General features: G+C 34.4%; 1 protein-coding gene across 1 annotated transcript in view; it reads left to right on the forward strand.

Annotated features, from left to right (window-relative positions):
- KDM7A (lysine demethylase 7A) overlaps nucleotides 1–17,237 on the forward strand; it is an 89,107-nt gene that overhangs the window by 24,447 nt on the left and 47,423 nt on the right. The window contains exons 2-3 of the mRNA XM_074267762.1: nucleotides 981–1,066; nucleotides 14,530–14,647. Coding sequence (XP_074123863.1) covers nucleotides 981–1,066; nucleotides 14,530–14,647 — 204 coding nt within the window. The remainder of the gene's footprint in view (nucleotides 1–980; nucleotides 1,067–14,529; nucleotides 14,648–17,237) is intronic.

Below are 17,237 nucleotides of genomic sequence, written 5' to 3' on the forward strand. Positions count from 1 at the left end.
GACAGTCAAACTGTGAATACCCTTTGACCCAGCAGTACCAGTATTAGGTTTGTAACCCAAAGAGATCACCAAAAAGGGGGAAAGGACTTACATGTACAAAAATATTTATAGCAGGTGGTGGCAAAGAGTTAGAAATTGAGTAGATGCCCATCAATTGGGGAATGGCTGAACAAGTAGTGGTATGTGAATATAATGGAATACTATTCTATAAGAAATGATGAGCAGGCAGATTTCAGAAATATCTGGACTTACATAAACTGATGATGGGTGAAGTAAACAGAACCAGAAGAATCTTGTATATACTAATAGTCACATCAACATGCTGAACTTAGTTTTTCTCAACAATACAGTGTTCCAAGACAGTTCTAAAAGACTCTGATGGAAATTGTTATCCATAGCCAGAGAAGGAACTATGGCGTCTAAATGCAGATCAAAGCAGACTGTTTTCCTTTTTCTGTGTGTGATTTTTTTTTTCTGCTGCTGCTTTTACAACATGATTAATGGGGAAATATGTTTTACATGATTGCATGTGTATAACCCATATGAGATTTTTTGCTGTCTTAGGGAGGTAGGGAGAAAAATTTTTAATTAAAAAATCTTACAAAAAACAATGTTGTAGACTATCTTTACATGTAATTGGGAAAAATAAAATACTATTCAATAAAAATAAAATACTAAAAAAAAAAAAGAGAGAGAGAGAGAGAGAGAGAATTACTCCTGATAGTTCGGAATTTTGTGTTGTTACTCCTGATCCTTTGAAGTTTGTCTCTTTATTTGCCTAGCAGGTAATTGGGCAAATGGAATTTAATTTTGCCATGTTATACCAGGTTATCTAGAAAAATGTGTGTGTGTGTGTAAAACTAACATTGTTGGCAATTTGGCAATTTTAGTTTTAAATTTATAACTTGAGTTTCAATTGATGTAGCTTTCTTCTAAAGTTATTTTCAATTTTGAATTTTATTTTATTTTTTCTCTCTTAGCTGTGTTAGAGTAGAAGAACATCATGCTGTTGATATTGACCTATATCACTGTCCCAACTGTGCAGTTCTCCATGGATCTTCCTTAAGTAAGTACTAGATGTGCAAATTAATTTCAGTGCAGAATATTTGATGATAACCCATTCTAACCAGTTATATCATTATCAGGTATTACTGTAATCAGTGTTTTTTAAGAGCGAACAGGAATAACTTCTAAATCTATTGTTAAACCATATATGGGTCAGGAAGTTTGTGTGTTAAAGTTATTAATTGTCAAAATGAAGTGAAAATTACATTGATTCTAGTTAATCTAATCATTTTATAAATTAAAAATTTTTGCTTTTAGAAATATTTGTGAAACCTACAGAATATATAGAGGTTTTGTTTTCCAGTAAAATTAGAATATAATTCTTTAGCCAGATTTTCATTTTGAAGTTCAGCTATGTGTTTTTAGCAGAAATAAAGTATTTAGCCAATATGTTCAATAAAAATATGTTGATTAAAAACTTCTGAATTAATATTCTTTTTTTGCTTAAAAAATTTAAACTATAAGATAGACTCAGAATTATGATAATTATTTTTCATCACACTATAAAATCCTCTAGAATGGGAATTATAGACAGCTAGCATACTTGAATATGTTTTGGCCCAGGGTTTGGTTTACAGGTGAATTTACAGTATTTTTTGAAATATAACAGGGCAAACTATAATTTAGGGTTCTTTGCGATTTTTCAGTCACTTCTATAGTCCTTTATAATATGTGTTATTGCTTCATTTATCTAGTATTAACTGAAATTTTTTTAAAGGATAGGACTATTTTCTAGGTAATAAAAAGCATACCTCTGTGGACCAATATTCCTGTAATGATTAAATGTGGGTATTTAGCTAGTCTGGAGAACTTCTGTGTATGTAAAAACTTGTACACTTTTTTTCAAAGATACAGCTAGAACTTACCCTTTATACACAAAATATTTATTATAGGCCAGGTTTTGAACTAATATTGGAACAAAATAAGACATTTGGGGAATATTTAGCAGTTAATAAAAAGAGGTTCATTTAATCATTGCAGGGAAAAGAAAAGTTATTGAAGGGAATATTTATTAAGGACCCAGCCTGGCTTCTGATGAGTATAGAATTCTTACCTCTTTCTCTCTTGTGATGATCTAAGGTCAGACACTTAAAGGAACAGTTGAATTTGCTCAAAGAGCTTTGGTCTTTTTTGTACTTAGGTGACCACGACTGATCAGTAGCTTAAGCCACTTAGTCCTCTATATGAGCCTGTTAAGTCTTGAAGACAATTTCAGTACCTTTTAAGACAACAAACCAACAGTAAACAGCCAAGAATGTGAGATATAGTCGAGTAAGAAACCCTAAGAAAAATTGTAATTGTTCTTAACACAAAGGTCATTACTAAGTGAACTAGAAATTGAGTTCAGCTTTTTTTATTCATATGAAGAAATAAATTCAGTGGAGTTATTTTCATAGTCTTTGTGCTTTTGGGAGTAGTGTTAAATAGAGAAACAACATCATAATATAGTGGAAAGAGAATCAAGACAACCTGGTTTCCAGTTCTGCCTTCAACTTAACACTCATTCCAACCTCTCATCCTAAGACAACACTTTAAAACTAAAGTTGAAGATCTTCATTGTTAGAGGATTGTTCCTTGTTAGGAATTTTTTGTTGTTCATATTTATTGAATTCCCCCTTCCCCTCTTCTCCCCTCCTTCCCCTGATTTTTTTTTTTTTTCCTTTCTTGAAAGGGATTGGAGAGAGATACAGGTAGGTCACACTGGTGTCTTGGAGGTGGGGTTCTGAACACTCCTTGCTTCTCATTGTCACTTTTATTTATTTATTTATTTTTTCTTTTTGCTATTCCTTTTTTTTTTTTCTTTTTTATTAATTTTTATAATTATAACATTTTCTTTGACAGTACATATGTATAGGTAAAAAATTTTTTTTTTTTTTACATTATCCCTTGTACTCCTTTCTGTTCCGAGTTTTTTCCTTCCTTCCCTCCACCCCCTCCCCTAAATGGCAGGCATTCCCATACATATTAAATATCTTATAGTATATCCTAGGTACAATATATATGTGCAGAACCGAATTTTGTTGTTGCTGTTGCAAAGGAAGGATTGTATTCGGAAGGTAAAAATAATCTGGGAAGAGAAACAAAACAAAACAAAAAAACAATGCTCACAGTTTACACTCATTTCCCAGTGTTCCTTTTCTGGATGTAGCTGATTCTTTCCATCATTGATCAATTGGAATTGGATTAGCTCTACTCTATGTTGAAGATATCCACTTTCATCAGAATATATCCTCATAATGTCCATCAGTTGGAGAATTGTTGGGTAAATTGTGGTATATGAAGGTTATGGAATATTATTGCTCTGTAAGAAATGACCAGCAGGAGGAATACAGAGAGGCCTGGAGAGACTTAAATCAACTGATGCTGAGTGAAATGAGCAGAACCAGAAGATCACTGTACACTTCAACAACAACACTGTATGAGGATGTATTCTGATGGAAGTGGAAATCTTCAACATAAAGAAGATCCAACTCACTTCCAGTTGATCAATGATGGACAGAGGTAGCTACACTCAGAGAAGAAACACTGGGAAGTGAATGTAAATTGTTAGCACTAATATCTGTCTGCCCAGGTTGCATGTACCTTCGGATTTTAATGTTTATTGTGTAACAAGAAAATGATATTCACACACATGTATTGTACCTAGACTATATTGTAACACATGTAAAATGTATGGGATTGCCTGTCATCGGGGGGAGGGAATAAAGGGAGGGGGGGTAATTTGGAAAAATGAATACAAGGGATAATATTATAAAAAAAAAATATATATATATATAATAAAAAAAAATTAAAAAAAAAAAAAAAAGAATACATCCTCATACAGTATCATTGTTGAAGTGTATAATGATCCCCTAGTTCTGCTCGTTTCACTCAGCATCAGTTGATGTCTCTCCAAGCCTCTCTGTATTCTTCCTGCTGATCATTCTTATAGAACAATAATGTTCCATAACATTCATATACTATAATTTAACCAACCATTCTCCAATTGATGGACATCCAATCATCTTCCAGTTTCTAGCCACTATGAAAAGGGCTGCCACAAACATTTTGGCACATATAGGTCCCTTTTCCTTTTTTAGTATTTCCTTGGGATATAAGCCCAGTAGTAGTATGGCTGGGTCAAAGGGTATGCACATTTTGATAACTTTTTGGGCATAATTCCAGATTGCTCTCCAGAATGGTTGGATTCTTTCACAACTCCACCAACAATGCATCAATGCCCCAGTTTTCCCACAGCCCCTCCAACATTCATTGTTATTTGTTCCTGTCATCTTAGCCAATCTGACAGGTGTGTAATGATATATCAGAGTTGTCTTAATTTGCAATTCTCTGATCAATAGTGATTTGGAACACTCTTTCATATGAGTAGAAATAGTTTTAATTTCATCATCTGAAAATTGTCTGTTCATATCCTTTGACCCATTCATTGTCACTTTTAGATTTTCCCTTTGCCTCCTTCAGTTAGTAGCCTTTCCTTTTTTGAAATTCATTCATTTGAAACTTTCTACTCAGTAAAAATGATTGTAGTTGTAGTGTTTATCAGGCATTCTTCCTCCTTTCTCAAGTTCAGCATCTCTATTCCTTTCTTCTCCAACTTCTACTTCTCTACAAGAGATCTTTAATATATACGTAGATGCTCTTTTCAATTTCCTCATTTCCCATTTTTTTGTTTGTATTCTTTGTCCACTAAATCTTAGCTATTACTCAGAAGTATTTCATTTCTTTCATTAGAAACTCTTGACATTCTCCTGACTGGTCATAATCTCTTTCCATTATATATCTGTTTTTACTTTTTTCTCCTTCTGCACCTGTTTTCTTTTTTATTTTTCTTTTTATTTTTTTTATCTCTATCTGTTTTTACTTTTGTTTTTATTTATTTTTCCAAATTATCCCCTCCCTCCCTCCACTTCCTCCCCTTAATATGACAGGCAATCCCATACATTTTACATGTGTTACAATATAACCTAGATACAATATATGTGTGTAAATACCATTTTCTTGTTGCACATTAAGTATTAGCTTCTGAAGGTATAAGTAACCTGGATAGATAGACAGTAGTGCTAACAATTTACATTCACTTCCCAGTGTTCCTTCTCTGGGTGTAGTTGTTTCTGTCCATCATTGATCAGCTGGAAGTGAGTTGGATCTTCTTTATGTTGAAGATATCCACTTCCATCAGAATACCTCTTCATACAGCATTGAAGTGTACAGCGATCTTCTGGTTCTGTTCTTTTCACTCAGCATCAGTTGATGTAAGTCTCTCCAAGCCTCTCTGTATTCCTCCTGCTGGTCATTTCTTACAGAGCAATAATATTCCATAACCTTCATATACCATTATTTACCCAACCATTCTCCAATTGATGGACATCCATTCAACTTCCAGTTTCTAGCTACAACAAAAAGAGCTGCCACAAACATTTTGGCACATACAGGTCCCTTTCCGCTCTTTAGTATTTCTTTGGGATATAATCCCAATAACAGCAATGCTGGGTCAAAGGGAATGCACACCCAAATTGCTCTCCAGAATGGCTGGATTCTTTCACAACTCCACCAACAATGTATCAGTGTCCCAGTTTTCCCACAGCCCCTCCAACATTCATCATTATTTGTTCCTGTCATCTTAGCCAATATGACAGGTGTGTAGTGGTATCTCAGAGTTGTCTTAATTTGCATTTCTCTGATCAGTAGTGATTTGGAACACTCTTTCATATGAGTGGATATAGTTTCAATTTCATCATCTGAAAATTGTCTGTTCATATCCCTTGACCATTTATCAATTGGAGAATGGTTTGGTTTCCTATAAATCAGGGTCAGTTCTCTATATATTTTGGAAATGAGACCTTTGTCAGAACCTTTACTTTTAAAAATATTTTCCCAATTTGTTACTTCCCTTCTAATCTTGTTTGCATTAGTATTGTTTGTGCAGAAACTTTTTAGTTTGATGTAATCAAAATCTTCTATTTTGTGATCAATAATGATCTCTAGTTCTCCTCTGATCATAAATTCCTTCCTCCTCCACAAGTCTGAGAGGTAGACTATTCTCTGTTCCTCTAATCTATTTATTATCTCATTCTTTATGCCTAAAGCATGGACCCATTTTGATCTTATCTTGGTATATGGTGTTAAGTGTGGATCCATATCTAATTTCTGCCATACTAATTTCCAGTTTTCCCAACAGTTTTTTCTGAATAATGAATTTTTGTCCCTAATGTTGGTATCTTTGGGTTTGTCAAAGATTAGATTGCTATAGATGTACCCTTTTTTGTCCTTTGTATCTAATCTGTTCCACTGATCTACCGTTCTATTTCTTAGCCAGTACCAAATGGTTTTGGTGACTGCTGCTATATAATATAGCTTTAGATCAGGTACACTTAGACCACCTTCCTCTGACTTTTTTTTCATTAGTTCCCTTGCAATTCTCGACCTTTTATTCTTCCATATGAATTTTGTTGTTATTTTTTCTAGGTCATTAAAATAGTTTCTTGGGAGTCTGATTGGTATAGCACTAAATAAATAGATTATTTTGGGGAGTATTGTCATCTTTATTATATTCGCTCGGCCTATCCAAGAGCACTGAATGTCTTTCCAATTATTTAAATCTGACTTTATTTTTTTGGCAAGTGTTTTGTAATTTTTCTCATATAATTCCTGACTATTCTTTGGTAGATGGATTCCCAAATACTTCATACTCTCAACATTTGTTTGGAATGGAATTTCTCTTTGTATCTCTTGCTGTTGCGTTTTGTTGGTGATATATAAAAATGCTGAGGATTTATGTGGATTTATTTTGTATCCTGCCACTTTGCTAAAATTCTGAATTATTTCTAATAGCTTTTTAGCAGAGTCTTTGGGGTTCTCTAAGTATACCATCATGTCATCTGCAAAGAGTGATAATTTGATTTCCTCATTTCCTACTCTAATTCCTTGAATCTCTTTTCTCGGCTCTTATTGCCGAGGCTAGCGTTTCTAGTACTATATTGAATAATAATGATGATAGTGGGCAACCTTGTTTCACTCCTGATCTTACTGGGGAAGGTCTGCATCTGTTTTCTACTCTTAGTACTTTTTTTTTTTTTTTTTGCTGTCTGGTAGTATTTCTTTTTTTTTTTTTTTTTGTAATTTTTAAATTAATTTTTATAATTATAACATTTTCTTTGACAGTACATATGCATAGGTAATTTTTTTTTTTTTTAACAACATTATCCCTTGTACTCCCTTCTGTTCCGAGTTTTTCCCCTCCTTCCCTCCACCCCCTCTCCTAGATGGCAGGCATTCCCATACATATTAAATATCTTATAGTATATCCTAGGTACAATATATATGTGCAGAACTGAATTTTGTTGTTGTTGTTGTTGCAAAGGAAGGATTGTATTCGGATCTTAGTACTTTCTTAAACCTTTATCTCCATTCTGTTTTCACTTTCCTCCTTTTCCAACTGTAACCTAATAGTTTAACTATTTCAAATCAACTCTACTCCTCTACTTTTGAATACCTTGCTTCCTTTTAATAAACCTCAGGTTCTGGATTGCTCTCATCACCTATATATTAAACTCCTACTTATAAACTGCAGACTGAAATGAGAGTACATCCCACATCAATGCTGGCTGGGTATATTACAGATTTATGTTATCCAACTTCTGGTTCAGTTACCTTAAGTTTATCCTGAAGTTTATTGTTGTTTAGTTGGGTCCAATTCTTCATGATCCAGCTTTGGGGGTTTTCTTGACAAAGATACTAGAGCGGTTTGCCATTTATCTTCTCAAGTTCATTTTACAAATAGGGAACTGAAGCAAACAGGGAAGAGTGACTTTCCCAAGATGACACAGTTTGTAAATGTTGGAGACTAGATTTGCACTCATGAGAATGAGCTTCCTGATTTCAGGCCTAGCACTCTATCCATTTAGTCTTCTAATTGATTTCCTAACTCAGCTCTCTGTCACCCTACCCTCAGCTATTTCAAATTTCTTTGCTCTTAAAGGCTCTTTCTCCATACCTCTTCTTTCCCTAATCTGTCAGATGAAGATATTGCCTCTTATTGTACTGAAAAAATTGAAATTGTTTAGTATGAACTCACTCTTCTCCATGTGCTTTATCTCAAAGTCTTTGAAATCATCATCCCTATTTTCCCCCTCTTCTCTTCCAGTCTCTGACAAAAGGGTGATCTTTTTTTTTTTTATTTTTTTTTATTATATATATATATATATATATTTATAATATTATCCCTTGTATTCATTTTTCCAAATTACCCCCCCTCCCTTTATTCCCTCCCCCCGATGACAGGCAATCCCATACATTTTACATGTGTTACAATATAGTCTAGATACAATACATGTGTGTGAATATCATTTTCTTGTTGCACAATAAGCATTAAAATCCGAAGGTACATGCAACCTGGGCAGACAGATATTAGTGCTAACAATTTACATTCACTTCCCAGTGTTTCTTCTCTGAGTGTAGCTACCTCTGTCCATCATTGATCAACTGGAAGTGAGTTGGATCTTCTTTATGTTGAAGATTTCCACTTCCATCAGAATACATCCTCATACAGTATTGTTGTTGAAGTGTACAGTGATCTTCTGGTTCTGCTCATTTCACTCAGCATCAGTTGATTTAAGTCTCTCCAGGCCTCTCTGTATTCCTCCTGCTGGTCATTTCTTACAGAGCAATAATATTCCATAACCTTCATATACCACAATTTACCCAACCATTCTCCAACTGATGGACATCCATTCATCTTCCAGTTTCTAGCTACAACAAAAAGAGCTGCCACAAACATTTTGGCACATATATGTCTCTTTCCGCTCTTTAGTATTTCTTTGGGATATAATCCCAGTAGTAGCGCTGCTGGGTCAAAGGGTATGCACAGTTTGATAACTTTTTGGGCATAATTCCAGATTGCTCTCCAGAATGGCTGGATTCTTTCGCAACTCCACCAGCAATGTATTAGTGTCCCAATTTCCCCACATCCCCTCCAACATTTATCATTATTTGTTCCTGTCATCTTAGCCAATCTGACAGGTGTGTAGTGGTATCTCAGAGTGGTCTTAATTTGCATTTCTCTGATCAGTAGTGATTTGGAACACTCTTTCATGTGAGTGGATATAGTTTCAATTTCTTCCTCTGAGAATTGTCTGTTCATATCCTTTGACCATTTATCAATTGGAGAATGGTTCGGTTTCTTATAAATTATGGTCAGTTCTCTATATATTTTGGAAATGAGACCTTTGTCAGAACCTTTGTTTTTAAAAATATTTCCCCAATTTGTTACTTCCCTTCTAATCTTGTTTGCATTAGTATTATTTGTACAGAAACTTTTTAGTTTGATGTAATCAAAATCTTCTATTTTGTGATCAATAATGATCTCTAGTTCTCCTCTGATCATAAATTCCTTCCTCCTCCACAAGTCTGAGAGGCAGATTATCCTCTGTTCCTCTAATCTATTTATTATCTCCCTCTTTATGCCTAAATCATGGATCCATTTTGATCTTATCTTGGTATATGGTGTTAAGTGTGGATCCATATCTAATTTCTGCCATACTAATTTCCAGTTTTCCCAACAGTTTTTTCCGAATAATGAATTTTTATCCCTAATGTTGGTATCTTTGGGTTTGTCAAAGATTAGATTGCTATAGATGTAAAAAGGGTGATCTTTTGACGGCCAACTTTGAAAGTTGGACTTCTGCTCTCTTCCTGTCTCTCTAGTGTATTATATTCGCATTCATTTATGTTCTCATTCATCTCCACCCTCTTTCAAATCTTCAACCTCTCTCTCTCTCTCCTTGTTCTTTCCCTGCTATCTTCAAATGTGCCCAAGTCTGTCGCATCCTTTAAAAAACACACAAAAACCCCTTTCTAGATCCTACAGAGATCTCAAGCTATCATTCTATATTTCTTCTTCCTTCCTCTGTCAAACTCTTTGAAAAAGTGTTTAAATGTGTTATCTCTATTTCTCTTCTCCCTGGATTATAGCTCTTTGTAATGTGGCACCAGACCTTTTCTCTTCAAAATTACCAACTATTTCCTCAGATATCTGATTTCCTGTTATGGGCCAGAACTCTGAAACAAGGATTCTTACAAGGTGCTAAGTCAGTGGAATTGATAAATACAATGGTTATCTACTTTAGCATGGTGGTTAATAGTTTTCTAGTTCAGTAAATGTACTTAGTACTTAATATAGTTCCACAAGATTCACACCTATGATAATGTAATTATAAGAGAGCATATAAGCTGGGACAAACTTAGCCAGAGTGAAAGCCAGACACAGACTCAGAAGGGCCAGATACAGACTTGGAAGGGCTGCCACAAAAATTTTTGTACATGTGGATCCTTTTCTTCCCTTTAAGATCTTTTTGGAATATAGACTAGTAGAAACACTGCTGGATCAAAGGATATGCACATTTTGATGGCTCTTTGGGCATAGTTCCAAATTGCTCTCCAGAAAGGTTGGATCCATTCACAACTCCACCAACCTTAGTGGTCCAGTTTTCCCACATCCCCTTCATCATTTGTCATTGTCTTTTCCTGTCATCTTAGCCAATCTGAGAGGTGTGTGGTGGTATCTCAGAGTTGTCTTAATTTGCATTTCTCTGATTAATAGTGATTTGGAGCACCTTTTTTCATATAACTAGAGATGGTTTCAATTTCTTCATCTGAAAATTGTCTGTTCATATTTTTTGACCATCTGTCAATCGGAAATGGCTTGAATTCTTATAAATTTGAGTCAGTTCTCTATATGTTTTAGAAATGAGGCCTTTATCAGAACCCTTGAATGTAAAAATGTTTTCCCAATTTATTGCTTTCCTTCTAATCTTGTCTGTATTACTTTTGTTAGTACAAAACCTTTTTAACTTAATATAATCAAAATTATCTATTCCCTGTGGGTGTTGAGGTTCTTTAGATTCTAGGTTCCATGCTCTTCCTACTACATCACAGTGCTCCTCAGTGATGTTTCCTCATCTGAGAGGCAGTGTGGTTAGGTTGCTAGGCTTGGATATGAGACCACGTTTTAAATTCTGTGTCAAAGTAATAATGTGACCCTGAGGAAAGTCTTTAACTATGTGCCTCATTTTCTTAATTAGTAAAATGAAGGGACTGGACTTGATGACCAACTTTTAAGGTCCCATTTACTTCTAAATCTCTGATCTCTTTGTACATATTTACATGATCATTTCATTAGAAAACTGAATATCTCTTGAAACTTATTCTTAGCAACTCAAAGTAATTTGGCTTAACTATCCATTGAGGAAAAATCAAATGAATAAAGAATTATCTGTTATCCAAGTTATGATATACATTAGACATCCTATAAAGCTTGTCTATCATCAAATATATCTGGGATACATAGTAAAAATGCAGATGAGTTGGGCCCAGAATTAAATAGAAGATCAATCTGAATTGTCTTCAGGAAATTGCAGTCTCTTTAATAATCCTAGATTTTTTTTTCTAGAAATCATGGACTCTCTTTTTAAAAAAAATTAATACTAGTATTCTTATAGTACTTTGAGATATGAAGCTTCTGGCATTTTTACCTCTCCCCTTTCTCAGTCTAATTTCTAATTTCATTTTCTTTTAAGATTTGCTGTTCATTTTATTCAATTTAGATGTAAGCTTTACCATACTCTCTGCACAAATAAAACTAATGCAGGTAAACTTAGAAGATGAGCAGGTAAATGGGAAAAAATATTTGTTCTTCTAATTTGTTTATATCATCTTTACAGCTTTTATCTTGTTATATGGTGTGAGATCCAAACTACTTTGCTCAAAACTTTTCTCAAAAGTTTATGTTGAATAAATAGTTCTTACCTGAGGAGCAGAGATTTTTGGATTTGTCAAACACTAAGTCACTGTGTTTATTTGCTTCTGAATCTTCTACCCATTTGTTCTACTATTTTATTTCTTAACCAGTATCAAAGCATTATTGTTTAGTGGCTTTTTTTTTTTTTTTTTTTATTGCCAGTAGCTGACTTTCATGCTATGTTTGTCCTCATTGAAAGTGTTTGAACACAGGCTGAAAATATCATGCTAAAATATCACTCTACTGGTGACTGGGAAAGCAAGAGAGCATTGTCTGTTGTCCAAGACTTATGGGCAAGTGTGCCATCATGACATTGCTACATTGTTCAGACATCAGATGGACATTTGCCAAAAAGACTATTTTATGGAGAACTCATACAAGGCCAGCATTGATAAAGAGGTCAGAAAAAGCGATGCAAGGACAAGGACACTCAAGGTGTCTCTTAAGAACTTTAGAATTAACTATATGGCATGGGAGATACTGGCACAGGACCATTTAGCATGGTGTGCTCTTATCAGAGAAAGAGCTCTGCTCTATGAGCAAAACAGAATTGAAGTTGCTCAGAAGAAAGGAGAGATGTGCAAAGTTAGAGAAACCATTTCAAATGCTGGGCTATTTGTGTCTAATCTATGGCAGAGCATTCTGAGCTTTGATCACCCATGTCAGACACACTGTAACTCTACTCTAACATCGTGGTGTCATTTTGTACTTTTCGAGAATGAAGGACAGCAACCAACCCCCCGATTGCCAGTGAGGGTAAAATAAAAATTCCTTAGCCTAGTTGTTTTTAGAACTCTTCAATTTGGTTTACACTTGCTTTTCCAGCCTTGTTTCATGTTAACTTTCATATGTTCTCTATTTAATTAATTGACCACCCTTAGTTGTTCATTGAACTTGAAATTTCATCTTCTGTGAGCTTGCCTTTGTATAGGCTTAATATCCTTGATGCTTGGAATACGTCTTCTCCTTAATACATATCTTAAAATTTTTATTTTTCTTAAAACTCAGCTCATGTGCTACCTTTTAATTAAAGTCTTCCTTGACCCTCTCATTCCCTTTTTAATACTTTTTCCCTTCTCAGATTACCTTGTATTTAGATACATAATTCTATGTTTCTCCCTTTCTACCCATAGGATTTAAGTGACTTAAGGAAACAATTGTCTTTTGTCTTTGTATTTCCAGTGCCTAATAGGTTTTTTTTATTACATATTTAGCTTTTAAAATTGGATACATGCTAGAAGCTCCCTAAAGTAGTAGGATGCCAAAGATATTTTTTTAGGAGTAGTGAAACTATCTCAGGAAAGGGGAAACCAGATGCTTTTCAGAATCAGTGGAGCTGTTTTCTATAGATGTTGTAAAAAAGTGCTATTTATGGGCAACATTTAAAAAATTTGGCTATGATAAAATAGACTTATCTGGCCTTTCAAAATTAGAAGTAAGATATTCTACCATTATTAATTACCTTGAATCATGTAGTCAAGCTATACTTATTTTTTTGCTATGATTGCATAAACTTTCCTTCTTGCTAGAAATCTCATGGCAAACTAACTCTCTGAACCATCTTTTCCTATTAATAATTTTCCCTTTCATCTTTTTGTCAGAACATTTATGTTTTTTCACTGAAGATTTTCTAATTTTACCTCTCCCTTCCTCATTGGACCAAACTGGGGTTAAGTATAATCTTGGTATGTTTAACATATAAGATTATTTTAGGTGATTTTGAAAGTTGCCTGACCTTTTTTTGAGGGTAATCTACTTTAAGATAATCATTCTTTATCACCATGTTCTTCCTTTCTGGTAGACTTTTTGGAGTTGTACTCTGGTGATCTAAAAAGGGATATTAGAAAATACACTAAAAGTGATTATGTGATATGATCTGACCTTCTTAGACAACCATGATAAAAAATAGCATTAATTTTTATACTCACTTTAAAGGTAAGTATTGGTCTAAGGCAGTGTGGCCGGACTATAATAAAAACAAAAACTCACATTTTGTCTCCACCCCTCAGCCCATTTGCCATAACCCAGTGGCGCATAAATGTCCTCAGCTCCCCCTCAACTGGCCCGCACGCCATAGTTTGAGAACCCCTGGTCTAAGGCATCATCTATTCTAGTTTCATTTTTTTCAATCTTCAAAATTTGCTTTAGAATTTAAGAAGTTGGTAAAAAAAACTGAAGTACCCAGAATGATGTCATCAAACAACATTTACATTTCACACTTAGAAATATTTTAAAAGCATTTCTATTTAATGTCATGTTGAATAAAATAAAATTTACAGATGATTATTTTCTCTTAGAATTTTTATTTTTTATTTCATCATTTAGCCAACAAGTATTCATAAGTTGCCAATTAATGTTCCAAGATATAACTCAAAGGTTGTATTTGAGGCAAATTTTACCAGCTGTAAAAGGTAAGAACTTAATGATAAAGTGTTTTTTTTTCATTGAGGACCAATGTACACAGAGAAGCTTACTTCTAATAGTTTGGCCATTAGTTGCTGCATTGATTGTCCATTGCAAGTTATGAATGTTCAGAAGGTATATTTATTATAAATATAAATATACCTAAATTATATAAATAATATAAATTATAAAATAAATATATATACATATATATTTATTATTTGAATCTCAATGAACAAAAATATTTTTATTTTAAAAAATTCTAGTGAAAAAGAGGAGGAACTGGCACAGACATGATTACACAGAAAATGATGATGGTTCCAAACCAGTACAAGCTGGGACGAGAACTTTTGTTAAGGAATTACGTGCTCGGGTCTTCCCAAGGTATGTCTTTTGTATGACTATGAATGTTTGGATTTTTCTTTCAGTTCCCTTACTTACTTATGGATGAGGTTAAGGGGCTCTTGTCATACTTTTCATTTTTCCCCTTTCTTTTACTTTTCTTTTTATCCCATCATTATTTTTTAAAGGTTACTTTCCCTTTTAGAGTTACTATCTTCCCTTTTTTAGTTCTCTTTTAGGTTTGCTTTAGGCAAACTGTAATCTAGTTTGCTAGAGGCACCTTTTAAATCTATTAGGTTTTCTTTGTTGGTGACACACTAAAGACTAAAAATATTGCTGCTTTCTTCTAAATTTTTCCCCTCCCTCCCTCCACCCCCTCCCCTAGATGGCAGGCATTCCCATACATATTAAATATGTTATAGTATATCCTAGGTACAATATATATGTGCAGAACCGAATTTTGTTGTTGTTGCAAAGGAAGAATTGGATTCGGAAGGTAAAAATAACTTGGGGAGGAAAACAAAAAATGCTCACAGTTTACACTCATTTCCCAGTGTTCCTTCTCTGGGTGTAGCTGATTCTGTCCATCATTGATCAATTGGAACTGGATTAGCTCTTCTCTATGTTGAAGATATCCACTTCCATCAGAATACATCCTCATATAGTATTGTTATTGAAGTGTATAATGATCTCCTAGTTCTGCTCATTTCACTCAGCATCAGTTCATGTAAATCTCTCCAAACCTCTCTGTATTCATCCTGTTGGTCATTTCTTACAGAACAATAATATTCCATAACATTCATATACCATAATTTACCCAACCATTCTCCAATTGATGGGCATCCATTCATTTTCCAGTTTCTAGCCACTACAAAAAGGGCTGCCACAAACATTTTGGCACATATAGGTCCCTTTCCCTTCTTTAGAATTTCCTTGGTTTATAAGCCCAGTAGTAGTATGGCTGGGTCAAAGGGTATGCAGAAAGATTGAAAAAATAGAAGGAAGTATGAATTATAAGATACCAAAAATAACTGACTTGGGAAATAGGGGAAGGAGAGGGAAATTCAAGAGTCATTGGACTCCATGAAAACCATGATTCTAAAACAGACAACAGTGCTTTGAACTAGGTTTTTCCCTGCAGCCTTTGTATCCCTAGAACTTAACATAGTATCTGCACAAAAGTACCTACTTTTTAACTTATTGACACTATATTTAAAGAAATTGCAAATAAAAGCAGTCCATAGCTATTGGAACAAGAGATCAAAATATAGGAAAAAAAATTCATCAATTGTTTCTAGGAATAAACTTCAAAAGAAAACGTTTTAGGAATGTTTTAGTCAAAATCAAGAACTTTCAACTACACAGAAAAAAATATTGCAAGCATATAAAAGGAAGCAATTCAGCTATCAAGAACCATAGTTTGTACTACATAAGACCTAGCAGCTTCTTCCGATAAAAGAGGAACTCTTGGAATACGGTATTCTAAAAGGCAAAAGATAGAAGCTTATAACCAAGAATAAGTTAGCTAGCAAAACTAAAGTTTTACAGAGAAAAAAGCAGACCTTTAATAGAATATGATTCTTTAAAAATTCTTGATGAGAACCAAAGTGTAGTAGGAACATAAAATAGAAACCCAAGAGTTCAGAAAAATCCTAGAAAGGTAATTTATGTGAACAATTGGAAGGGACTATGTAATGATGATGATGATAATAGCCAACATTTATATCAGTCTTTAAGGTTTGCAAAGTGCTTTACATATATTTCATCATTTTATTATCCTTAACAGTAGTCTTAAGAAGTAGATGCTATTATTCTTGTTTTAGAAATGAGGAAACTCATGCTAAGAAAGGTTATATGACTTGGCCAGGATCACATTGCTGTTTGTAAGTTTCTGAGGCAGAAATTGTGCTCAGCTTTTCTTGACTCCTAAGGATAGCAAGCTTTCTGTCCATTGTACTAGTTGCAATGCTAACAGTTTAATAGAGAAGAAACAAAGAGTGTCTCTTAAAAGCCTTAACATGTGCATTCTCAAGTGAGAAGACCTCAGACTGTATTTGTGTTAGAGACCTGAACTTTTCAATTCCTGCTCAGTGCAGTGTCTCTCTGAGGGAAAGCTGTTTGAGTTTAGACTGGGCAGTTTCCACATGCCTCAACGCAACCTTTTTCATTTGTTCCAGCAAAAGGTATCCACTACCTCCTGCTGCCAGACTAACTTCCCTTCTTGACTGTGGAAAGGCTTGTATGCAAAAAGAACAACTCTCTCTTTGACTCCAAGTCTCTCTGCCTGTCTTCTGAGAGTAGAAGGATAGAGTCTTCCACTCAACATTCTTGGACCTGGTCATATCCACCTCATCCCAGCAACTCTGAACTCTGTATATCATCATCCAAACTACATACCTTACTCCTCCCATCCCATTCCTCATTGCCATCCCCTTCAATCCTCCCACCCCAAATTTTCATTCTAATTCCACCTCCCTCTTCTGTTGTGTCCTCTGGAATACTTGTTCCAATAGGTAGCAGACTTCCCTTCATTTTCAATTTTTTCTTCTCACAGATCTAGCTTTTACTGGAAACTGGTTTTGTCTTGATGACAATCTTCCTGACTATCTTTTCCAGTCCTGGTGCATTTTCC

Source organism: Sminthopsis crassicaudata, chromosome 5, assembly GCF_048593235.1.
Source record: "Sminthopsis crassicaudata isolate SCR6 chromosome 5, ASM4859323v1, whole genome shotgun sequence".
Lineage (NCBI taxonomy): Eukaryota > Metazoa > Chordata > Mammalia > Dasyuromorphia > Dasyuridae > Sminthopsis > Sminthopsis crassicaudata.